This window comes from Vipera berus, assembly GCF_964194415.1.
Source record: "Vipera berus genome assembly, chromosome: 1".
Taxonomy (NCBI): domain Eukaryota; kingdom Metazoa; phylum Chordata; class Lepidosauria; order Squamata; family Viperidae; genus Vipera; species Vipera berus.
In genome coordinates this window covers 90,066,337-90,092,853 of record NC_138202.1, presented here as the reverse complement: position 1 = coordinate 90,092,853, position 26,517 = coordinate 90,066,337, and the positions used below count along the sequence as shown (strand labels likewise).

At 40.1% G+C, this 26,517-nt stretch overlaps 2 protein-coding genes across 5 annotated transcripts in view; one reads left to right on the top strand and one right to left on the bottom strand.

The window, feature by feature from the left end:
- Positions 1-3,030, bottom strand: part of ANO5 (anoctamin 5) — a 72,983-nt gene extending 69,953 nt beyond the window's left edge. For all 4 annotated transcript variants that reach the window (XM_081344446.1, XM_081344448.1, XM_081344449.1 and 1 more), the window contains exon 1: positions 2,775-3,030. In XM_081344446.1, coding sequence (XP_081200572.1) covers positions 2,775-2,835 — 61 coding nt within the window. In that variant the 5' untranslated portion in view covers positions 2,836-3,030. The remainder of the gene's footprint in view (positions 1-2,774) is intronic.
- LOC308668492 (uncharacterized protein) overlaps positions 1-26,517 on the top strand; it is a gene marked incomplete at its 3' end in the record, with an annotated part of 620,085 nt that overhangs the window by 510,744 nt on the left and 82,824 nt on the right. The gene's annotated exons all lie outside the window — the stretch shown is intronic.

Below are 26,517 nucleotides of genomic sequence, written 5' to 3'. Positions count from 1 at the left end.
AAGCTAGCTATTTCCGATATGTTCTGTTTACATCATATGTACTGTGTTACTTTTTGATTTTCCACTCTACTAGAGTTAGGTAATTTGCTCTGTTTTTATACTACTCCATCCTCTTTCTTCTCCTGTAACAGCAGAGACTTATTATGCCAACTCAGCTTCTTTCTCAAAAGCCGGTCCCAGTTAGTGTTAAAAGGCAGTGACAGATCTAGTCCTTGCCTTCTATTTTGTGATGTGTTGCAGGGCTCAATACTCTCTCCACTCCTCTTTAATATACATGAAACCACTGAGATCTGTCACCAAGGGTTGAGGTATCTTCACCTTGGTGACCCAAATGATGCTGTGGCTGCCCTCTCGTGGTGCCTGGTGGCTGTGGGGACCTGGATGTGGGACAACAGGATTCAGCTGAACCCTGGCAAGATTGAATAGCTTTAAGCGCATCGAGCTTCAAGATCCAGGACTTAAAACATCTTTAGTTTTGGATGGGGTGGCACTCCCCAGATCCAGTCCACAACTCGAAGAGCAAGTGGCAGTCATGGCTAGGAGAGCCTTTGCACAACTTCATTTTGTATGTGTCCTTTCCTGGATCAGAAGTCCCTGCACTCACTCAAGCCCTAATTATCTCATGTTTGGAATATTGCAATATGCTCTATACCCTTGAAAAGCATTGAGAAACTAGACTCACAAAGAGTACAGCGGTGAGGGCAGTTCTTAGGGTCCCTAGAGTGGCCCATGTTCCACCACTGTTTTAGGAACTGCACTAGTTTGCTTCCAGGTGCAATTCCAGGTGCTGGTTATCACCTTTAAAGCCCTGCATGGCATGGCTCCAGACTTTCTGAGGAACCATCTCACCTGATAGGACTAGCCCATCCCACCTGTGCTGGCAGAGGGGGCATACTGCGGATCCCATCAGCTAAGGAATTTTGGCTCGCAGGCTCCAAGAGAAGAGCCTTCTCTGCCCTGGCTTTTGTCCTCTGGAACATCTCAACCCCTGAACTAAGATTGGCTTCTACCCTCCTGATGTTCTGAAAGAGCCTTAGGCACCTGGCTCTCTGCAGGATGGTTTGGGGACCCAATGGGGGAGCTTCATACTGGAGGTGGTTGACTAATTAAAATTCAAACCCATCTCCCACCCTCCGAGATGGCAAATAAATTTTATAAATAAATAAATAAAACTTCTGTAGTACCTGAAAATACAATCTGTATTAATATCCACTTCATTGCCTATAAAAATGTACAATCTAACTGTTCAGTGCAAAAAGATACTACAGTATGTAGAATAAATTATGAGAAGATATCACTAAACAGTCCAACTGTAGTTCTTGGATTTAAGATTGAAACAATCAAAAGTGTGCTTCTTGGACACTTTCAGAAAGCTCAATAATCTGCATATCCCCATTAACATTTTCTAGGAAAAGAAGTACCATGATAAATCACTTCATCCTGCTTTATCTTTCTCAAATGAGAACATCATGGATGACAAGTAGGAGAAAATGAGCAGAAAGAGCACAACAAAAATAAAATGTTAGCATCTAAGGAAGAACAGGAACATAGGCTATTAAGTTGAAGGTCTAAAGTAACTTCTCCTGCCATCAGGTGAAATGGCACTCCTGGGAAGAGAGAAAAAAGCTTGCTTCCACCAATTCTCTTAAGACAGGGGTTCCCAATTGGGGGGGGGTTGCTCACACCCCCTGGGGGTGCGAGACGATATTCCAGGGGGGTGCAAAAACTTGGATTTAGAAGTTTCAAAATTATAGTATATATGCATAACCAGGTATTAATTTTGTAAGGGGTGCGAGAATGTATCAGAAGCGTTCTAGGGGTGCAGGGTATAGAAAAGGTTGGGAACCACTGTACTAAGAATTCAGTTCATCATGTTATTTCTTCCTCACAGTAGCATCTCTCTCATAACTCATGTTTCAAAACGAACTGAACTAGCCCCAGGCCCAAATAAAGTCCACCTAGGACTTTATCATATCTTTGGGTCTCAGAAACAATTAAAAAAACCCACAAACCTATTTTTTTCTGGGGCAATCTAATTTTCTCTTTCTTGGAGAATTGTGCTTAAATATGCTTATCCCTCTGTTTTGTTACTACTCTAAAATCACCATAGTATTCTCTCTAGACCTACACCCACTACCCGTCATTTCTACTAAACAGAAGGCAGGCATGCAACGCTGCCTGTACTCCAACGCTGTTTGCACGTGTCTTAAGTGTGCATTCTTGTGGAACAATGTAGGAGTGATCATCTGAAGCGGCTTTTTTGGGGGGAGGGGGGGAAATGACATCGCCCTTTGCAAAGGCCAACGTTTTTAGGAGGGCGCCGCCCTCCTGTTACGTCCGCCTGGGAGTCCATGCTTTTTGCTTCGTATTGTGTCCAGAACCACAAGTTCACCGGTCTTTTCCCCCACCAGAGCGGACAGCTGGAAAAAAGCACGTCTAAAGCAAAGCATTTTTATTATTATTATTATTTTAAGCAAACACCGGACATGCAAGGCTACTAATCGAACCCGACGATCAAGGCCGGGACTGGGCTACGCCATCAGCCCTACCCAAATCGCATCCGGCCGGTTGGTTTTAAGCACCGTTACATCCGAAACCAGAAGGCCCCGAAACCTTCCGGATCGGAATAGGCAGGAAAAAAAAACAATAGAAACGGCGAGATCTGGCCGAACAGCCGCCTCGGCGAGATGAAAAGGACCGGAGTTTCTTCGGAAGCAATCCTCTTGCAAACTAAGGAACAACGAAACCTCCCGCCCTCCTCTTGGCCTACTCACCCTCGTTGCTCTGCCCCATCTCGATGAGAGTCTCCTCATTTTTCTTCCCCGCGAGGTTCATGGCTGCTGGGAAGCGGCTGGCGGGAAAGGTTTCGCAAACCAGCCCGGGGATCCAGCGGGCAGAGTCAGACTGGAAAGAAATGGAGGGGCGGGACGGGCCAGGCGAGGCTTGGCTTGGCCAGGCGCGAGCGCGCGCCACCCCCTCTCCTCTCCCTTGTCAAGTCCTCCGCCTCCCGCTTATCTGCCTTCCCGGGAAAGCGGCATAATTAGTTTCTGTCATACCAACTCAAGGGACTGTGGAAGGAGATGCCGAGCGTGGGCGGGGGAGGATGGCTCAGAGTTCTTAGAAAGGGGTGGACCTACAGACTGAGGGCCGGGGAGGCGGGAGGGAGGGGGGAGGGGGGAGGGGGGAGGGGGGGGGAGAGAGAACGGAGAAGTCGACCGAGAAGGTTTGGGTGAGTCAGGGTCTGCGCGCGCGCGCCCGCGCCCTGCCAATGTGCGGTCTCGAGTTACCCGAGAGCGTGCGTCACGGTGCGAAAGAGGGGAAGGCGAGAAGAAAGAGGCGCCGCGGCTTGGCGTTTACTTCACCCTCTCTCTCTCTCTCTCTCTCTCTCTCTCTCTCCCCCCCCTGTCGCCACCGCCACCCTGCTTTCTGTATCTGTCTCGCCTCCACCCTCTTCCCGTTGAGTGGGTGCTGATGCTGCTTTGTGGGTGGATCTCTCTCTCTCTCTCTCTCTCTCTCTCTTAAGCCGGTTCATCCCCACATTTGCATTGGCAAAGTGAAGTAATCGAAAGAGTTGAGCAGTGGCTGGTTTTCCAGTTCTTCCTTCCTTTGAATTCTTTCTGCTTCTCAAAGTGGAGAGTTTTGTTTTTTTGTTACGTGGCTCTTTCGAAATTTTATGTTGATGAGTTCATTCTTGATATTCCGCAAAGTCGACTTAAAAGGCTCTGATTTCTCAAAGGACTTAAAAGATGGTGTGTGTGTATATATATATATATATATATATATATATATATATATATATATATATATATATATATATATATATATATATATATATATATATATATATATATATATATATATATATGTATATATATATATATATATATATGTATATATATGTATATATATGTATATATATGTATATATATGCATGTATGTGTGTATATATATATATATATGTATGTATGCATATATATACATATACGTGTATGTATTTAATTTTTTAAAAAAAACACAAATATGAGCTGTCACCGGTGTGACTACTGCCTGTCGATGGCCTTCAGGATAGGCTGACACAGGAGATAAAGATTTGTCCCATGTTTGGGGCCTAGCAAGGTAATCTAAATAGTTAACAAGCATTTGACACATATCTCCCCTTGCTTCTCAAGCTAACAAAGCGAGAGAGATCCTGTGGCTCAGAGGTAAAAACAACTGCCTAATGTGCAATCAGCCCAGGTTCAAATCTCAGAAGGGTATGGCTGACTGATGAAAACTAATAAGTTTGAAATGCATATTAGTCTCCCTTAATTCTTTGTTAGCAATTTAAAAATTTACACAAATATGAGCTGTCACCGGTGTGACTAATGCCTGTCGATGGCCTTCAGGATAGGCTGACACAGGAGATAAAAGATTTGTCCCATGTTTGGGGCCTAGCAAGGTAATCTAAGAGTTAACAAGCATTTGTCATATATATATATATACATACACACACACCTTGAGCTAGTCACCATTTTTTTTGATTAGCGCATCTCACAGGAGAAAGTGTGACTACTAGAAGTAGTCTAGTACTCCACTATGGCATACTAGAAGTAGATTACATAAGACAGCTCTTCAATTACAGTTTGCAATAGGCTAAAAACATTTTTTGTGCTAAATCCTTGTAAGATAACCTGAATCTTTTTGATATATGTGAGTCCACAAATCTTGCACTCTATAATACTGGTGTGATTTCCTTATTCTAAAATACCGACCTTGCAATTTGTATGAGTGTCCTGGCAAGCTGGAATGCTATTCTATTAACTCTGGCCTTGTTATGAGTCATGAATGTAGTAAACTTGATTTAAGATAAAAGTTATTAGCCATATAATACTTAGTTTAGTAGGTATCATTGGATTAATTGCTTTTCCCTCTTCAAAGTTGAAATGAGGGTTTGGCCAAGGAATAGAAAGAAAGGTGCCCATAGCTTTTCTGCCTTCCTCCAAATTTCTAATTAAACATATTTTGATCCCCCCCCTATTATGTATGCAATGTATCTGGGATGAAAGAAGTTAGTATTTTTATCCCATTAGAAACAAGAATATGCAGGTGTAAAATATTTCATATTGATTGCTACAAATGTGACATCTGAATAACTAAGGCAGAGTAATATAGAGGACAGGAAGAAAACATTAGTAAGAAACTTACATTGGCATTGCCTTAAAGTTCTTAGTTATAAAAAGGAATGGGGAAAACCTCAGGCTTTCAAGGCCCAGAGCGGACTTCCAGAAGCGGCATCCACACAGAGAACCGGTTGTTCACATATTTGAATCCCGCCACTGGCCTATATTAATAATATTCCACTATTCTTGAGGACTCTGTTTCCTGGCTTGTGACCTTGAGGAGCTGACAATTGTTCTAACAGCATAAAATGTTACAAATAACAATATAAACCTTCTGCTACTGTGCAACTATAGTTAATAGCAAATGGTTTTTATGTCTACCTCTGAAATATATAACATGAAATTCAGAATGGTAGATCTTCAACAAGCAAATAGGTATATGTTCAAATTGGCCCTATTTATATTTCCTGGATCAATATTATTTTAATTATATGAAACAAAGGAGAAAAAGGACAAGAAATAGGTAAAGAACATTGTTTGACAACTTCAGTGCACAGCTTGATGAAATAAGGCTGGTATTATAAAATGTTAATTATTAAATGAAGTGATAAAACAGTATGGGACTTTATAGATGTTTTACAAGCCAAACAGATAACACTAACTTTCTGATTGTTTTAAGAGAAGTGTGTAACATTTACTTAACCTGCAGTTCCAAAAGAGTTCATAATTTGAATTGTCAAAACATATCACAAGTACAAACAAAGTGGAAAGATAAAGATCTAGTTATTTTGATGATCTTCAAAAGGAAAATAAATCCTATATTGTGACTGTATTTCATAGAAGAATATGTGGAGTGGTTGGATCAAATCTCTTAAAAGTATATCTAGCCCCCAGTGTTCATGAACTCTGGTCACAGGTTATTTTAAAAATATGTAAGAATGTGGTAAGTGTCCTTGGATCAAATCAAGATTCTTCTCTAGGCTATCATTATGTGGCCAGCAACAGCTTACCAGCTGTATCTTGGAAGCTCATAAGAGGAATATGGTGCAATATATAGCTCCTCTGTCTCTGGTATAGATTCCTTCTAAATTTAAAGTTTTCTACAGCTGTTTGTAAATCTGTGAGTAATGGGTAATTACTAAATCCTCAAACGTTTCTGGTATATAATCTTTTGACAATACAACTCTCAATTTGCCCTAAATGATACAGTTGAAATGAAGTCAACATGCATTGTTTTTAATGGAAGTTTTGTGAACTCCATATTGGATAGCTGAAACAATTTCCTCAATTTAATTGCACAGCATTAGTAAAATAATGTGATGTATTCAATGTATTATACCCAGTAGACTTATGATTTTTAATAAAGATTTTAAATGTAGTGAATCTGGTCAGCGCACCTATCTTCTGCTAACAACAACAATAACAAAAGATATTAGATTCTGCAAAATTGAAGTCTGCTCATCTGTGGCCTGGGTGATTCATGCAACAGTCATAGGCTGCTTGGAGATGAAGTTCTATATTTATATACACTTTGACATCCAATTATTTTGCAGTGGCCCTTTATAAATTTTCTCCCCACATTCCTCAACTGCAATTCACTTATAATCCTGATATTTCCATGTATATATCTTTTATATTTCACCATTCTATAAAGCTAAAGATGGATTTATGTCTTGATATATTTCAGTTAATTTGTAACAGAGTAACAATGATTTTCTCACGTCAGGAACTTTAACAATAGAAGTTCATATGCAAGGGAGAAAAAGAAAGATATGCCCAATTGAATGCAGAATTCCAGAGAATAGCTAGAAGAGATAAGAATGCCTTCTTAAATGAACAGTGCAAAGACATAGAAGAAAACAATAGAATAGGGAGGACCAGAGATCTTTTCAAGAAAATTGGAGAGATGAAGGGAACGTTTCAAGCAAAAATGGGCATGATAAAGGACCAAAATGGCAGGGACCTAACAGAGGCAGAAGAGATTAAGAAGAGGTGGCAAAATTACACAGAAGAACTATACAAGAATAAGCTTAATGTCCCTGATAATCACAATGAGGTGGTCACTGACCTCGAGCCAGACATCCTAGAATGTGAAGCTTAGTTTAGTTTAGTTTATTATATTTGTATACCGCCCTTCTCCTGAAGGACTCAGGGCGGTGAACAGGGCACATATAAAAATACAGAATACAAAAGTTAAAAAGAGAATTAAATACGAGCCCGAACTAAAAACAGTAGAAAAACGTAAAAATCCCCAATAAAAAACCCAGCGCATCCCCCATCAGGCCAGGCCGGCTTGTTAAAATAGGTAGGTCTTCAAGTCGCGTCGGAAGGAGCGAAGGTCAGGTGCCATCCAGAGCTCAACCGGCAGCTGATTCCATAAAGCCGGGGCGCCCACAGAGAAGGCCCTCCCCCTGGGGGCCACCAGCCGACATTCTCTGACCGGGGGCACCCTGAGGAGGTCCTCTCTGTGGGAACGCACAGGGCGGAGGGAAGTTGACGCCGGCAGCAGGTGATCCCCGAGGTACTCCGGACCCATGCCATGTAGGGCTTTAAAAACCATTACCAAAACCTTGAACCTCACCCGGAAGACAACTGGCAGCCAATGCAGCTCGCGGAGCAAAGGTGTAACATGGGAGTACCGGGAAACTCCCAAGACAACTCTCGCGGCTGCATTCTGTACCAGCTGGAGCCTCCGAGTGGTCTAAAAGGGAAGCCCCATGTAGAGAGCGTTGCAGTAGTCCAGACGAGAGGTCACGAGCGCATGAGTGACTGTACACAGGGCATCCCGGTCTAGATAGGGCCGCAACTGGCGCACCAGGCAAACCTGGGCGAAAGCCCCCCTAGTCACAGCCACTATATGATCTTCCAAAGTAAGCCGCGAATCTAGGAGGACTCCCAAGTTGTGAGCCCTATCTACGGGGGGTAAAAACTCACCCCCCATGGAAAGAGGTGGAATATTCTGAATATCCCGGGATGCTGGTATGCACAGCCACTCAGTCTTGTCGGGGTTGAGTTGAAGTCTGTTCCTCCCCATCCAGACCCGAACCGCCTCCAGGCAATGGGACATCACGTCGAGGGCATCACTGGGGTGGTTTGGGGTCGAAATGAAAAGCTGGGTATCATCAGCATACTGATGATACCCAACTCCAAAACCACGAATGATCTCACCCAGCGGTTTCATATAGATGTTGAACAGGAGAGGCGAGAGGACCGACCCCTGAGGAGCTCCACAAACGAGAGACCTCGGGGTCGACCTCTGCCCCCCTGCCAACACCGACTGCGAGCGTCCCAGGAGATAGGAGGAGAACCACTGAAAAACCGTGCCTCCCACTCCCAATCCCCTGAGACGCCGCAGCAGGATACCATGGTCGATGGTATCGAAAGCCGCTGAGAGGTCTAATAGGACTAGGACAGAGGAATGTCCCCTGTCCCGGGCCCTCCAGAGATCATTCACCAGAGCGACCAATGCCATCTCCGTGCTGTACCCGGGCCTGAAACCCAATTGGCATGGGTCTAGATAATCCGCTTCATCCAGGACCAGAGGGAGCTGATGCGCCACCACACTCTCAACAACCTTCGCAAGAAAGCGAAGGTTGGAGACCGGACGAAAGTTATTTAACACAGCTGGGTCCAAGGCAGGCTTCTGGAGGAGAGGTATCACCACCGCCTCCTTCAAGACGGCGGGAAAACTACCCTCACTCAAAGAGGCAGATATGACTGCCTGGAACCAGCCTCGTGTCCCCTCCCGAGCTGCATAAACCAGCCAGGAAGGGCACGGGTCCAATAAACATGTGGTGGAGCTCAACCTCCCCATAAAGTGAAGTGGGCCTTAGAAAAGCTGAGCAACAACAAAGCTAGTGGAGGTGACAGTATTCCAGCTGAGCTATTCAAAATCTTAAAAGACGATGCAGTAAAAGTGCTACACTCAATTTGCCAGCAAATTTGGAAAACTCAACAGTGGCCACAGGATTGGAAAAGATCAGTTTACATTCCAATTCCAAAGAAAGGCAGTGCCAAAGAATGTTCAAACTACCACACCATTGCACTCATTTCTCATGCTAGTAAAGTTATGCTTAAAATCCTACAAGCTAGACTCCAGCAGTATGTGAACCGAGAACTACCAGAAGTACAGGCAGGATTTCGAAGAGGCAGAGGAACTAGAGATCAAATTGCTAACATACGTTGGATCATGGAGAAAGCTAGAGAGTTCCAGAAAAACATCTACTTCTGCTTCATTGACTATGCCAAAGCCTTTGATTGTGTGGATCATAACAAACTGTGGCAAGTTCTTAAAGAGATGGGCGTACCAGACCATCTTATTTGTCTCTTGAGAAACCTATATGCGGGCCAAGAAGCAACAGTGAGAACGGGACACGGAACCACTGATTGGTTCAAAATTGGGAAAGGAGTCCGGCAAGGCTGTATACTGTCGCCCTACCTATTTAACTTATATGCAGAGCACATCATGAGAAAGACAGGGTTAGAGGAATCAAAAGTTGGAATTAAGATTGCCAGAAGAAATATCAACAACCTAAGATATGCAGATGATACCAATCTAATGCCAGAAAGTGAAGAAGAACTAAAGAACCTCTTGTTGCGAGTGAAGAAGGAGAGTGCAAAAGTTGGCTTGAAACTTAACATTAAGAAAACCAAGATCATGGCATCCGGCCCTCTCAATTCCTGGCAAATAGATGGGGAAGAAATGGAGGTAGTGACAGATTTTATTTTCCTGGGCTCCAAGATCACTGCAGATGGGGACTGTAGCCAAGAAATTAAAAGACACTTGCTCCTTGGGAGGAAAGCAATGGCAAATCTAGACAGCACACTAAAAAGCAGAGACATCACCCTGTCAACAAAAGTGCGTATAGTCAAGGCTATGGTCTTCCCAGTTGCAATGTATGGCAGTGAAAGCTGGACCATAAAAATGGTTTTATTATTCCTGATTGGCCATCAACTCTTAAGTGAGTTAAGTGAGCTACTACTCTTTGTCTAAAGCGGGAGTAAAGAAGATGAAGGAACAAATTATTAGAGATGTATTTGAAATTTTTTTAAATAAAATCCACCAGTTCATAGATCAGCTAGACTCCAAGGATGTTTTTAAAAAAAACAACAACCTCAAACTACTTCAGAGATGTAAATATGTGCAGAAAATTACCAAACCACTGAGGCAATTTCACAGGTAGCTGTCAATGCAGAGGAGTCAATTGTAATTTTGGAATATAAACCAATTTTTATTATGATGGTTTAAATATAAACCACACAACACAATTGAAAGTAGAGCTCCAAGAAAATCTGCAACTTTTAAAAAGACTTTTTCCTCATGGACATTAACAAGGTTGAGAAATCCTTGAAAAAAACCAGGAGTTTAAAACTACTTGACAAACATTCCAGAGAGGAAAAAGATTTTATTCCATGAAGACAAGCTGGAAGGAGTGACTTATATTTAGTCAAATAGAATTAAGATGGATTTTTATCAGTCTGATATTTGTAATTGAAAAAAAGTCTTAATCTTAAAGTTTGAAAATGTATTTTTATATATAATGCTTAAACAATTCCTAAAGTTTGTAAAATACTGTTGAAAGCATATTTGAAAGTATCTATGTTAAGAGAAAGTTAAAGAAAAAGATGTATTAGCTTAAAGAAAAGTTTTGAGTTTTGCAAAGAATGTATACAAGAAGTTTGTTCTTCCAAACAAAGTAAAGTCAAGCATATTCCACTATGCTTTCATAAACTCCAGGAAAGAGTTGTCATGCATACATACCATCAATATAACATAACAGTGAGACATTTATAACACTTCCTTTCCTTTTGTTCCTCTGCTTTTGGCAATCAACCACTTTAGTATTCTTAGTTTTCCATATGTTCACTTAGCCAGTGAGTAATTTATTATTTATAATATTACTATTTTGTTGTTCATTTTAAAAATCTATGCATTCAAAAAGAATTTCCTGGCATCACTCTGACTAAATAGTTTCACTAAGCCTGAGCCTCAGGACCAATGAAATACACTATGTATATACCGTATATATATTTTCTATGTAACATGATAACTAATATTATGTTCAGTGACTGCTTTTTAACTGATTCAAGCAAATTATATTGTACTACAGAAGCATAGTTACATGGAGCCAAGATACAATTGATAACAGAATTTGTTACTCAACAAAGTAACTAAGTAGCTGTTTTAGTAACTAGAATAACAAATACAAAAATGCTACATTTTTTACTGGGTGTTCCTCTTAAAGCTTTTGTCTTGTGTTTTGCAGCATACAACTGCAATTCTATGCTAGAAATGGAAGGATAAATGGACGAAATGCATGAAAAATACTGCACTAACATCAGATAAAACAAGGGTCTGTAATAATTTTTATTGAAAACATTTTAACATTAAATATTTTCTAAGAGTAGACTTTGCTTTAAAATGCACAGTGCCCTCTTCTGGCTAGAGTGCAATGATATTTTGTTATTGTTCATTATTCTGGTTTAGTATACAGTATATAGCCGTGGTGGCGAACCTATGCCACGCGTGCCACAGGTGGCACGCAGGGCCCTCTCTGTGGGCATGTGTGCCATCACCTAAGTCCTAGGCCTTCAGTTAGGTTTTATAAAACCTTTTCGCTTTAGGCCTCCACCGTCATGTGCAAAAAAAAAAGAAGGTTCAATCAATCAATTTCAACTTCTCGCGGGGAAAAAAAAGATCTCGCAAAGTTGGAATTGATAGATTGAACTTTTTAGTCCCACCCAGTCTGCTGTTACCACTGAAGCCATACCCACCCAATGGGCCTTGCGCACCCGGCACCCAACGATACATAAGTGGGTTTTGGTTTGCAGTTTAGGCACTCGATCTCTAAAAGTTTTGCCATCACTGCCCTGTGGAATTTTCTGCCAATGCGATTTTCCCATGTAGCCTACCAGGAAACATAGATAGCACAGCATAGAAAAATCAGTGCCCTCCTAACCATACCAAAGTGCTCCAAATTTGTTGGTGATGTCCATTTTGCTCTATGAGTTGGTGAGCTAAACTAACCCTAAGTGGAATTTTCCTCCAATGGGATTCTCCCATATATATTACCAGGAAACATAGATACGGCAGCCTATGAATTTGTTGGTGATGTCCATTTTGCTCTCTGAGTTCATGGTGACCTAACCCTAACCCTAAGTGGAATTTTCTTCCAATGGGATTTTCCCATGTATTTTACCAGGAAACATAGATAGGGCAGGCTAGAAAAGTCAGTGCCCTCCTAACCATACTCAAGAACTCCCAGTTTTTTTGGCAATGTCCATTTTACTCTCCGAGTTCATCGTGACGTAACCCTAACCCTATAGTATATGGATAGATCAGATATTACAGAATTCATTATTAAGACACATATTTCCCAATCTTTGTAACTCATAGTGCACAGCTATATGGGACAGGGAAGACTAAGCTAGTGTACATATAGATGTGGGATTTAGTTTCCTAGCTTTTATCTAGATTCTGCTATACTCAGAAAGTTGTATTCATCTCCCTGTAATATTTGTTCTTTTTAGGGTGTCAACTGACTTATCTTTGGCTAGCCAAAGGTACTAATTCTCCCCCTCTCCCAACCTACCAAAAGATTCCAGAGTAGGATTCTGGCAACTTCTATGTTGACTATAGACAGTCCTTCATTGAAAATGATACTTTAAATGGTATGCATATCTACAATTACAAAGCAGAATCTATTGATTTTATAATGAGCTAGACCAGACATGTCAAACACAAGGCCCGGGGGCCAGATCCGGCCCGTGAAGTGGTTTCATGTGGCCCACGAGGCCATCCTGGAAACAGTGAGGGAACAGCCCCCACTGCCTTGGCTCTGGCCCAGAGACCCTCCTTCTGCCAGAGACCCTCAGATCTGTCCCACTCCTGCCCAGGCCCCCATAGGCACCCTTGATGCGAACGATGTAGAGCTGGCCATGCCCACCCAGTAGGCCATACGCACTCTAGCCACACCCACCCAGTAGGCCATGCCCACCCTGGCCATACCCACCCGGCCCCCTGAGGGCAACCGCAATGCTGATGCGGCCCTCAATGAAATTGAGTTTGACACCCCTGTGCTAGACCATATAGAGAAGCAAAAGTCAGTTTTATTAACGCTTGTTTCAACAAGTTAAAGTGATTTTTAAAAGAGAAGCCTGAGGGCTGCTTGTAATCATTTACTTCAAAGGAATTTCTGTTGAGTTTAATTATTCTGTTGAATTCTGTATTTTATATTTGATTGCAGTCAAAATCTATTATTCAACACAGTTACAATTTAGATATTGGCAAAATCTTGAAATAAAGAGTCAGATCAGAGCATTTGGAGAATCTCAAAACTAACTAACTGGACATTTGATATTTATTATTTTTCATTAAATTTATTAGCCTCCCAACTTGCTACAAGGTGACTCTTTTTTACTGTTTTAGTTCTTGCTTTTAAAAACAATACTACAGTCCAGACCTCCTAGACTCCCAGCTTCCAACTGAGGAGAAGGTGACAGCCTTAGATAGGAGGGCTTTTCCTCAGTTTCATGTTGTGTGCCACTTGTGCCCTTTCCTGACTTAAGGAGCCCTTCTCTCAGTCACTCATGCCCTGATCATCTCCCGTATGGAATACTGCAATACACTCTATATTGGACTACTGTGAAAAGTATCTGAAAGTTGCAGTTGGTACAGAAAGCAGTGGGACAGGCAGCCCCAGACCCCTTTAGAGCTGTGTATGTAACATCTCTGTGTGTGACCTGCACCCAGTGATGGTTTGCTTCTGGGTCCTATTTAACATGTTGGTTATGAATTTTAAAGTTCTTCATGGCACGGGTCCAGGCTACCCAAGAAACCTTCTTGTCTCCATTACATCAATTCATCTCATACAGGCAGAGAGGAAGGACATATTATGGATGCTGTTCAGTAAAGAATTTTAACTGGTTGGTCTAGGAATAGGGCCTTCTCTAGTATGGCCCCTGCTCTAAGGAGAGTTTTGCTCTCTGAAATGTGATTTCCCCTCCCTCTCCTCTTCTATAGGAGTGTGGAGATTTGTCAGCTGGCAGATTCAAGTACGAGATGAAACCCAGAGACTGTGGGTGGCTTGAGGTGACAAAAACACTGTCTATTTTTTTTGGTAAATTTTTAAAATAGTTTTTTACTTGTAAATCACTCAGAATCACTTAGTGAGACAGGCAGTGTATAAATTTGATAAATAAATAACAGATGCCATAAAAGCAAAAGCTATGATGACATATATCTTCCAGTTTCTTTCATTTAAGAGAGGAAACCAAGTGGTTAGGATGGATATTCATTAAATGAATATTCTGCAACTGAAATAATTGAGTTTTTCTTGTTCACTTTGTATTAAGGTTCAGAATAGATTGAAATAAAATATGGGATTCAAGTATCACAATTAAAGTATTTGTTTCAGTCATATTGATTGATTATGTGCCATCAAATTGGCGTCAGTTCGTAGTGAACAATTAGAGTCATTCCATCACAATCTTGCTAGTTATACATGTTAAATATTTAAATCAATAGTTTGCTATTCTATGTTTGCTAATTAAATTACTGAATTCAGAATTTTTAGAATATCAAATTCATATGGAAGAAATTTGGTACATGATGATGTGGTACTACCAGCCACCAATTTACAATGGTTTAAAAGAGGATTAGGTACAGTAGATCCAAAAAGAACAGATTGTTTATTTGGTGGCATTCCTTTTCCTTTTCCTTCCTTCCTTCCTTCCTTCCTTCCTTCCTTCCTTCCTTCCTTCCTTCCTTCCTTCCTTCCTTCCTTCCTTCCTTTGTTCTTCCTTCCTTCCTTTTTACTCATCTGGGAATTGGTGTTCTGAGCTCCATAGGCCTTCAGTCATCTTCTACAGCTTCTATCAAAAGGTTTTTCTGATACAAGAGATTAAATAAAATAAAGGGCAAACTGAAAAGATAAGGCCTACGGTATTCATTTTAAAAACTTATCTTTTAAGGGATAGTGACTTTATAAAAGAGAAAATAATGATTTTTCAGCGGTGAATTTGCAGCATCTTCTACCAAACTTCACAAGGGAACATGCAAAAGGCTAGCAGGGATGATAAGAATGATAAGCAATGCTCTCCATAGGTTCCCTGATGGGCCTAGCAGCAATAATTCACTCAGTCTTGTTACTGGGGTGTCAAACTGCCGGCCTGCAGGCCGGACGCATCACTACGAAACCATCCCATTGCCAGCAATGGGGGAAAAGTTCCGATACGTTGCGCAATGTCACGTGACATCGCGAGTTTGACATGTCTGTTACAACAAATCAAACCTTGAAGCTCAAGGCTCTTTCTTAGTGATTTCTTGGTGTTACTCTAGAAAATGCTGGGAGCTGTACAGTGATCAATATATTTATGGTGATATTAGCAAAACAATCTGTCTTCTCTTTTGTAACCGGTTGAGATTACAACCGGTTTTTCCATAGAGATTCATATGGATATGTTTTATTTCTATGGATGAGTTTAGGTACCTAATTTCTTTGACATATGATAAAAAATAAATGTTGTAGCAAATTTATTGTACATGGCTTGAATTATGTTACACTTTCTTGCCATGATAACTCAGGTTGAGATTACTGAATAGGCAACAAGCAAATTGGGAACTATCATTTCTCTTTAGTATGTAGGATAATGCTTCGGGCAATATAAGAGACAGATAGCATTGAAATATATTTGATGAACAACCAGGTGAGAAGACCACTTCTTCCTATATTCAAATCAAACTTGTGTGTTCATAAACCTATCTTCAGCAGCCTGTGCCTTTTCAATTGGGCAGCTGTATTGAAGAAATCTTTTACTCATTTATATAGGTATCATACACCTTTTTCAAATCAAGGAGTAGCACCTGTATTCAGGTTTATTGAAAGAATGATTTATTGCATCCAGAGCAGCAAGAAATTACACATTCTTTCTGCAAACAACACTTTCCTTGTGCTTTTATTACAACCTACTACTTGATAAGGTAGAAAAATGTGAGTTAGACAGCATCACCACCAGATGGATTCATAGCTGGCTGACTGGCCATACTCAGCATGTGGTCCTCAATGGAACCACATCTACATGCGGTGGGGTGTAGTGGGGTGTCCCAGGGCTCTGTTCTAGGCCGAGTGCTCTTCAACATCTTCATCAATGATTTAGATGAGGGGATAGTTGGGGAACTCATCAGATTTGCAGATGACACCAAGCTGGCAGGAATAGCCAACACGCCAGAAGACAAGCTTAAGATATAGGTGGATCTTGATAGACTTGAGCATTGGGTACTATCTAACAAAATGAAATTCAATGGTGAAAAAAGTAAGGTTCTACATTTAGGCAGGAAAAACCAAATGCACAGCTATAGTATAGGTGGTATCTTGCTCAATAGTAACAACTGTGAGAGGGATCTTGGAGTCCTAGTAGCCAATCACTTAAAGATGAGCCAGTAGTGTGCTGCAGCTGCCAAAAAAGCCAACTCAGTGCTAGGCTACATTAACAGAGGGATAGAATCAAGATCATGTGAAGTGTTAATACCATTTTATAATGCCTTGGTAAGGCCACACTTGAAATACTGCATCCAATTTTGGCCACCACGATGTAAAATAGATGTTGAGACTCTAGAAAGAGTACAGAGGCTAAAACATATGAGAATGGTTGCTGGAATTAGGTATGTCTAGTTCAGTGAAGAGAAGGACTACGGGTGACATGATAGCAGTGTTCCAATATCTCAGGGGAGTCAAGCTATTCTCCAAAGCACCTGAAGGCAGGACAAGAATCAATGGATAGAAACTAATTAAGGCAAGAAGCAACCTAGAACTAAGGAGAAATTTCCTGACAGTTAGAACAATTAATCAGTGGAACAACCTGCCTCCAGAAGTTGTGAATTCTCCAACACTGGAGGTTTTTAATAAAAGACTGGACAGCCATTTGTCTGAAATGGTATAGGGTTTCCTGCCTGAGCAGGGGGTTGGACTGGAAGACCTCCGAGTCCCTTCCAAGTCTATTGTTATTGTTATTTCTGTTGCTGCTGCTGCTGCTATTATTATTATTATTATTATTATTATTATTATTATTATTATTAGTAGTAGTAGTAGTAGTAGTAGTAGTAGTAGTAGTAGTAGTAGTAGTAGTAGTACTGGAAAAATCAAAGGTATAAGTACAGATTAGGCAAGACCTGGCTCAAAAACAGTAACTGTAAGAGAGACCTTGGACTCCTAGTGGATGATCAATTAACTATGAACCAGCAGTATGCAGCAGCAGCCAAAAAAGCTAATACAATCCTGGGTTTTATGAACACAGACAAAGATTTAAGATCCTGCAAAGTATTAGTACTGCTTTATTAAACCCTAGTAAGACCACATCTGGAATACTGCAACCAATTTTGGTCACCGTATTACAAAAAAGATGTTGAGACTTTGGAAAAAGTTCAGAGAAAAGCAACTAAAATGATCAAAGAAACTAAAACATATGAAGAACGACTGCAGGACTTGGGTTTGGCTAGTCTAAAGGAAAGAAGAAACAGGGGGGACATGGTAGCAGTAGTCCAGGATATGAAGGGCTGCCACAGAGAAGAGGGCATCAAACTATTCACCAAAGCATCAGAGGGTAGGACAAGAAACAATGGTTGGAAACTGACCAGAGAGAAAAGCAACCTGGGATTAAGGAGAAACTTCCTAACAGTGAGGACAATTAACCAGTGGAACAACTTGCCTTCAGTAATCATGGGCGCTCCATCACTTTTTAAAGAAGAGGCTAGAAAGTCACTTGTTTGAAATGGTATAGGTTCTCCTGCTTGAGCAGCGGGCTGGACTAGAACAGGGCCTTTCAACCTTTTCACAGATTGTACCACTTTTAGGACATGACAATATTTGAGTACCACCAGTGCTTAGCGAAGTGTCAAAAACCTGATGACTAAAAAAAGGGGGGATTTTGGGTTTTACTGATTAGATTCATTTGTTGTTACAGAAATGGCTAGTTTATAATATTATGGAAAAGTAAAAAGTTGAGGTTCAATGTTAATGCTTCCTTCTACTGCAACAGAGGAAGTCTGTTCTTTTCCCCTGCTCCCCCTCACTTCCCCCCCTTTTTTCCTCCCCACTGTGTCCTACTATTTGTTTTTGTATTTTATTCTATAATCTAATAAACTATTACAAACTGTAGAAAATAAATAATTTCTTTGGTGGCTGTTCCTTTGCTGAATCACTTTCCCTTTGCACTGACAAATATATGATGAATTTATCCATGTTTATTAGTATGCACCGCTACGAGCTAGTTCAGGGGGTCTTCAAACTTGGCACTTTTAAGACTTGTGGACTTCAACTCCCAGAATTCCTCAGCCCTCATGGCTGGTTGAGGAATTCTGGGAGTTGAAGTCCACAGGTCTTAAAGTTTCTAAGTTTGTAGACTCCTGAGCTAGCTGGTTGGCCCTTCTGAGCTCTTCCACAGTGTAGTAAGAATGCACCCCCAATCCCTTCCCTGTACCCTTAAAGACACGGTAATCAAGTGCAAAGCAAGAAAATAAACACAAACTCTGTTTTTTTTTCTCTTTAAGCTGCCTCAGGCCTGTCACCTGTCACAGTGTTGTAATCCCCAACAGAAAGGCTCCGGAAAGCTTTAGATTTAAATTATGCCAGTTTACCTTCAAAGAAAACTTTCTAAAAGCCACAGACAGACTCAATTAAAGGAGGTAAAACTAATTACATCTGTTTAAAGGGATTAAACCTTTCCTGTTGTCCTTTTTCCCCCTTTCCCCACCCAAACCATGTTCTTTTATAACTTCTCCTCTCTTCCCCCCTTTTTCTTCAGTTCACCTCCAGGTCCGAGCTGCTTCTGGAAGCGCCAGTCAGCTGGAGCCAATCAGCTGGAGCCCAGTTGGCTCCTGGGGCTTCTGCCAAGCCCAGACAGTCCTTTAGCTACAGCTGCCTCTCCCTCTCCCTCTCCCTCAGGCTTCGCTCGCTTAGGCTCATTCCCCTCTCCTGCTACACTTGACTAGCAATCGCGTACCACCTGCCATGTGGCAAAGTACCACAAGTGGTACGCGTACCACAGGTTGAAAAGCCCTGGACTAGAAGACCTCCAAGGTCCCTTCTAGCTCTGTTCTACTATTCCTAAAAATCTCCCCTCATACTGTGTAAACTTCCTATACTTAAAATAATTTTTTCTTAGGGCAATTCAGAATTTTCTAAAGAATATTGATCTTTTGCTCTGGCTGATTAAAGTTGAGTTCTGAGAGATGCATTGCTATTATTACTTACCTAAATTATGTATGATCTAATAGTTTGAATTTCAGTAACACTGCTAAAATCTGAGAGTTCTAATCTTTATCCTTGATAAGAATAAGCTCTGAAAGGAGCCAGAATGTATGATCCATGCTTAGGTGGAAATAGTTCCAGGGAAGGATTTGTGGAACATATTTACAATGGTTGCAGCATCCCAGGGTCACATGATTACCACTGGCAACCTTCCCAGGGCAGCAAAGTCAAAAGGAGATTCGTTTAACAACTGCACGAGTCACTTAACAAATTGCAGTGATTTGCTCAATATCCATGGCAAGAAAAGGTTGCAATATTGCCTGTAACTCTGTTAACAAGTATCCTGCTTAGCAATGGAAATTCTGCCCCTTAAATGTTGTCATATGTTGAGGATTACCTGTATGTAATAAGAGCTTCAGATGTCCTGACCACAATAATTTCATAAAGCATGCTGTTTTTACTATAAGTGTTCAGATGCTGAATGCTCCTTGTTAATTTCCTTGTAACAGGTATGCAAACATCATTTGCATCACTCTATTCTACACTTGGACTTTCCTTAGATACTTAGAAAATTTATTTGTTTATTTATTTCCTGCCTTTATTATTTTTACAAATAATTCAAGGCAGCGAGCTTATCCAACACACTTTCCTCCTCCTATTTTCCCTTAACAACAACACGGTGAGGTGAGTTGGGCTGGCTTTCATAGCTTAGGTGAGACTAGAACTCACTGTCTCCTGGTTTCTAGCCTGGTGCCTTAACTACTAGACCAAACTGTTCCCAAATTGTTTCCTTTTTAGAACGTTTTAAAAATTGTTTTCTAGTTTTTCTCTGCAATCCAAAAACTATCTAAGAAGGTTGAGCCACCAAAAAAATGATACTTAGGAAATTTTACTTGCTGCTGAAACATTTATAAAGTTAAATATGCTTCTATCATGAATGGGACTAACAAGAATTTGAATTTAACATATTCCCCTCATCCCGCATTCTGGATTAATCTACTTTTCCCCATGGATTATGCTTTCATTAGTTCCTGATGTTACATTTGCTTTATTTTCTTCATTTATTCTGCTTTTAATGACATGATCATTTTATAGAGTGCTTCCACTATTTTCCATGACTAAATTGATTCCTTTTAATGCAGTCTTAATTAAATGGATACTGTCCATTAATGATATTAGTTTTAATTTGCTTGGGTTTTATACTTTTGTTTCTGACTTTACTGTACCTCACTTGAAGTCTGTTAACATTAGAGTCAGCTATAAGAGATTAGTTTGCTAGAACTGTCTAGGATGAAGGGATACACAAATACAACTTTCACACTTAGACTGGGGAACATTGATTTACTGCTTGACTTCCCATATTTTTGTTTCATTTCCTAGTTTGTTATATTCCTGTCTTTGGCTTTAATATTGGCTTGCTTTTTGACCTGTCTCTTAATTCAATCTCTAGCACAGCAGTCCAGTGAGCACTTTGGCCAGCCAGTCTTAGAAGACTAGTATTAAATGCTGTCAAGAAATCTAGGTTCAGTATAAATGGCAACACATCTCCAAAAGAAGACCTTAGGCCAAACTGAGGTAAACCAAATAACCCAACCCTGCTTGTTGCCCTTCAGATACTTCAATATATCAACACTTGAGGATTTTCCTCTAAAGTGGAAAATTTAAAATGAACTGAAATTTTTTTTATTTTATTTTTATTTTTATTTTAATTCCATTTATATCCCGCCCTTCTCCGAAGACTCAGGGCGGCTTACAAACTTAGCAGTAGCCTTCATTCTATGTATATGCCTGCTTATTAGGGCTTTCACACACACCCCAAGCGGCATTATTACAAAGTCAGCTTAATTGCCCCCAACAATCTGGGTCCTCAATTGTCTATCCTACGAAGAATTGTGTATTTTTCCATGATTAAGATAACAGTAGTTCACTTTCATAGTAACTGTCTTCTACAAACCCTTTTAACTGAAAAGTAGCATTCAGAATTAAAATATATTAATAGTAATAATAGGTGAGCAACGGTTGTTCAGTTCCTAGTGAGAAAATAAAAGACATAAGAGATTTTCCTACTGACTGAATACGAGTGACCAAAACAATGTGGCTTTCATGACAGAGGGCTCTGGGGTTACAAAATTGGTATGAATGTATATCACCTCAGTGATGTCTGAATGATATGAAGTTTTAGAAGTGATGAGGGAAGGAAGAGTCTGAAAGGGTGTTGCAGGTTAATGAATCTAATCTGCTGTGAAAGATGTCTTCCTTCAATTTGTCACCATTCACTGAGCTTGCAGTAGACACCTGAGCCATATCCTTCAAGGACAATCATTTTCAATGTAAGAACTCAATTTACTCAACCTGTGTTCTGACATTTATAGAAACCCATAGAATTTCACTTTTCTGGAAGGAAGGTATGCTAAGCATACAAATTTGACAAAAGCAAAAGGTAGTTATAAAAGGAAATGGCCAAGCTAGGTTTTTTTTTTTAAAAAAAATGAGAACATGCACTAAAAATAAATTGGAAGTGAACAATGGGCAATATATTCCATTTATAGGCAGCTTGGCAAATTATTAAGCAAAACATGTCTGGTATCAGCAACTGCACTTATTATTCTTTAAAAGATTTATATGCTGTCTATATTTTGTAGAACACAGTGCAGGATACGTAATGTTCCCTCTTCATATTTGTCCCCAAGCAACAACTCCTATGAGGTGGGTTGGTCTGAGAGAGAATGATTGTCACAAATTATCCAACTAGCACCTTATCCACTATGCCAAACTGGCTCTTTTATATTAGCACAGAAACCAACAATGTGATACCCCTTTAATTTTGAAGAAACAACTTCGTTCCTAGCAAATAAAATCATTGTTTTATATCAGAATTTTTGGTTTTATTTTGTTGTTTTTCTGTACCACAATGAAACAGTGTGTGATAATATTTTGGGCTAGAAAAGATGGTTAAGTCCACACTAACATCAAGTGTGGTTTACAATTTTTTTTCTTAGATTGCATGAATGTACAGAGTATATCTCAGATTTTGAGATTGTGAGAAATTTAGATTAGGAAGGGAAAGAGTTGAAGCCAATCCTGCATGAGAATCATACATGCATGCATGTGCGCGCGTGCACACACACACACACACACACACACACACACTACTGTATGCTTATAATATACATCCAAAAATATAATTTTGTGCTTTTTTGTCTAGTGACTCTAGTCATTTAGACAATCTCTAGCATATGTTCTTTCCAAGTATTATTTCTACCCAGTCTTTGTTGATCTCCGGACAGTCTTCTGGTATAGCCTATTATATGGAGTGCTACTTTTATAATATTACATATATAGTTTCTTTACTTTCTTTCTTTGCTTAGTCTCTTAGGGGTGGACACGTAGCATGGAATTATTCCATTGGTGCTGGCTCCTGCTGTTAAGTCGTGGGTTCTTGGGTGCAGGAATGACGACACGAGGCTGAGTACAGGATAACTCATACTTTATTCTTGCTGGAACTGTACTGAAACCTGGGCTGCAGCCAGCCACAATATATAGTCTAGCCCATAGGTGGCAGCCAGTGGGTTTGAACCCACTCATGCCGCCTGGGGCTAGCCAATTGCAGGACCGGAGACAGCCAGTCTGGGTTGCTGGAGAGCCGTTGGCTGCTCCAGCAACGCACGTGGTGTATCACCAAAAGCCCAGTACATAACACCTGCAATCTCCTCGCACCTAAGAAAACTCCAGGGAGACTCTCCTCTGCTTTATCACTCACCTATAAGAACCGGCAATTTTCTCCCAGTAATCTACAAGCCAGCTAGCCAGGACTATTTTCATTTATAATAATTATCATATTTTTATTGTTGGGCTTTTAGAACAGAGACACAGATTATCATCATCAGATATCTCCCTTTGCATTGCAGTATCCTTCTATCATGAAAGGTTTCTATGTTCTATCAGGTATTGAGAAATCCAATAGAAACAAGAAATCCAAGAATGAAGTCTAAAAATCAAATTAACATTATTTGTAAATGTCTGGAAAACTTCCTATTGTTATTTTAGTGCCGAGATATGAGACCAAGCTATTTTACATTTGAATAATGGTTCAGCTTTAGTAAAGGGTAATAAATAAAATAGCCAAGATGATGATGATGATGATGATGATGATGATGATGATGGTGATGATGATGATGATGAGGAGGAGGAGGAGGAGGAGGAGGAAACATGCTAATTTTTCCCTATAATAAAATATTTGATTTTTCTGGCTACTGCTGGATAGCTTTGGGGATAAAATATACAATGCTGGATAGCTTTGGGGATATAAAAAAAGACTGGTTTATGCTAGTCTATTAAATATGCCTACAGCAACAGTTTGTAATACATACCCTTTACCTTTTTATCAGTCTTGGCTTTTCGAGAAGATATAATCATCATCATCCTGTAATGCGGCACTGTATTAAAGATGAAGCAGTACTATTCCGCTGCCCTTGTTCCAACCCATATGAATGGACAGAATAGATTTACATAAACAGCCACAGCTCAATAATTCATACAAGTTATTCTGATCCATAATAGCATTAGGAAGAATCACTATGCTGATGTGTATATGTGTCCGCAAAAGATAGGTCTAGAATAAATTATCTGCTTTTATATACTTTTTTTTGGTTATTCCTATTCAAATTGCCTGTTTTTCTGTCACATAGATCTTGGCTAATACATGCATGTAGAATACCAAAACATTATACACTAATTCTTTTTTTTGTGCTTTTATTTTTCTAGGTGAAAATAACCAAAATCCAAAGTTCTGAATTTTATTAAGATATCATAGTACTGATAGCTGATTTCTTTAGAAGAAAATACGATGGAAATCTTTTAGACCGCCTTCAGATTCTGAGATGCGTTGTATTCATAATATATTTTATGGCTGATGTCCTTTTATCACCCTAGGAAAATAAAGGACCAGGGCAAGTACAATATATACGGAATATTTTTACAAGTAGTCCTCAATTTACAACCATTGAGCCCAACATTTAGGTTCCTAAGTCAGACATTTGTCTCAGGATGTTAAGAGAGACATTTTGTCCCATTTTACAACCTTGCTTGTCACAGTTGTTAAGTGAATCATTGCAGGTGTTCAGATAGTAACATGGCTGTTAAGTGAATCTGGCTTCCCCCTTTGATTTTGCTTGTCAGAGGGTCACAAAAGTTGATCACATGACCCTGGTACACTCCAACCATCATAAATATAAACCAGTTGCCAAGCACCTGAATTTTGGTCATGTAACCAAGGGGATGCTGCTACAGTCCTAAGTGTGAAAAATGGTCCTATGTTTTTATTTTCTTTGCCGCCCAGAGATCCTTTTGGAAGATGGGCAGCAATATACATTAGTTTAATAAATAAAATAATGTAAAGGATGATCACCACAAACAGCATTAAAAATTGTCTATCAAACATCTAATGATCTTCCCATACCAGCCAAAACTATGGGATTCTTGATAGTTGCCATCCTATGGCTAGCCGTGCTCAAATCTATTTAGCTTCAGAACCACCTGCAGCTAAGCCAAAGTATGGGGATCATATGATGCCTATACTAAAATGTCAATACTAACTAATGGGTACCTACCTGGCACAGTTAAAGTCATATATATTTTTATTTATTTATTTTTATTTTAATTCCATTTATATCCCGCCCTTCTCCGAAGACTCAGGGCGGCTTACAAGCTTAGCAGTAGCCTTCATTCTATGTATATGCCTGCTTATTAGGGCTTTCACACACACCCCCCAAGCGGCATTATTACAAAGTCAGCTTAATTGCCCCCAACAATCTGGGTCCTCATTTTACCTACCTCGGAAGGATGGAAGGCTGAGTCAACCTTGAGCCTGGTGGGATGCGAACCTGCACTAATTGCAGGCAGCTGGTGTTACTTAAGGAGGCATTAGCCCACTGCTCCACCAAGATATATATATATATCTTTTGGATTGATGATCATGGGATAATCTCTGCCACTAAGAACCTGGTCAGTTACTTCAGTTAACTGGAGAAGGCCCTCTAAAGAACATATTTGGTGCCAGAAACTGGTTATTGGATATGTGGGAAAGGCCTTCCAACTGTGCATCGCCCTTCTCCCTAAGGAAATCCATAGACCTGCATTTGTCAACTATTTAGGGAGATGGAAAAATCCCTTTTCTTTTCCAGGGCTTTTGACTGTTAATTATTCTAATGACTTAAAGTATTTCTTTTCAGTTGTGTTAATGCTACTTTTTATATTTTGTAATTTTTTTAAAAAAAAAATGGTTGTCAGGCACTTTGGGTATTAGAATAACCAGGAAAGGCCTACATTCAATAATAAATTATCACAAAAAGTAGCACCCTGCTACTTACGTAGCTGGGGTGGATTTATATTAACAGGGGAGAATATTGGAAGCACTACTGCTGAAACAGCCTTTCTGTCAGTCATAGAGCTCAACACTCAATAAAATTATAAGGCTCAAAGTTCTGGTAATTTGATTCTGTGCCATTTTGGGTTTTCAAGTTCAGACACATGAACTGAAAATGCTAAGTGAAAAATCATGTTCACTCAGTGCTAACGTGCGACCCATGTGCTGGCATCAATTATGCAATCACGTTTATTGCAATGTAATCATATATTTTACTACAACAAACTAAAAAAAATGATAGTGTTTAATATTTCTTACAATCGACAAGTTTTAAAAGCAAAGTCTGACTACTTCCTTAGATAACACGCTGTTTGGGAAAATATTATAGCAAGGCCAGCAGGGGGCACTCACAGATTATTTTGAATGCTTGGTAAAAGAACCGGCTAAATTGAAATAGCTATACTGGTCTCCCTTTAATTCTTTGTCGGTAAATTTAAATTTAACACACAAATAGTCTGTCGCAGAAGCGACTGCCTGTGAAGGCTCCTAGATTGGGGCTGAAAGGCGAAAGAGGAAGCAGTATGCTCCGTCCCATATATGGGGTAGACCAGGTTGCCCTGACAGACCGGTCCCACCGGAAAACACTTAATGGGCTAAATTCAGCATCCCAGCATAGACAAATTGTGGAGTGCATTGTGTGAATCTTTAAAACAGTTCAGCTGATACAATAAATAAATAAATAAATCTTTTTCACTCCTATCCGTTCTCATTACTTTTTCTGCTATAACATGAATCATAAATTTTATTC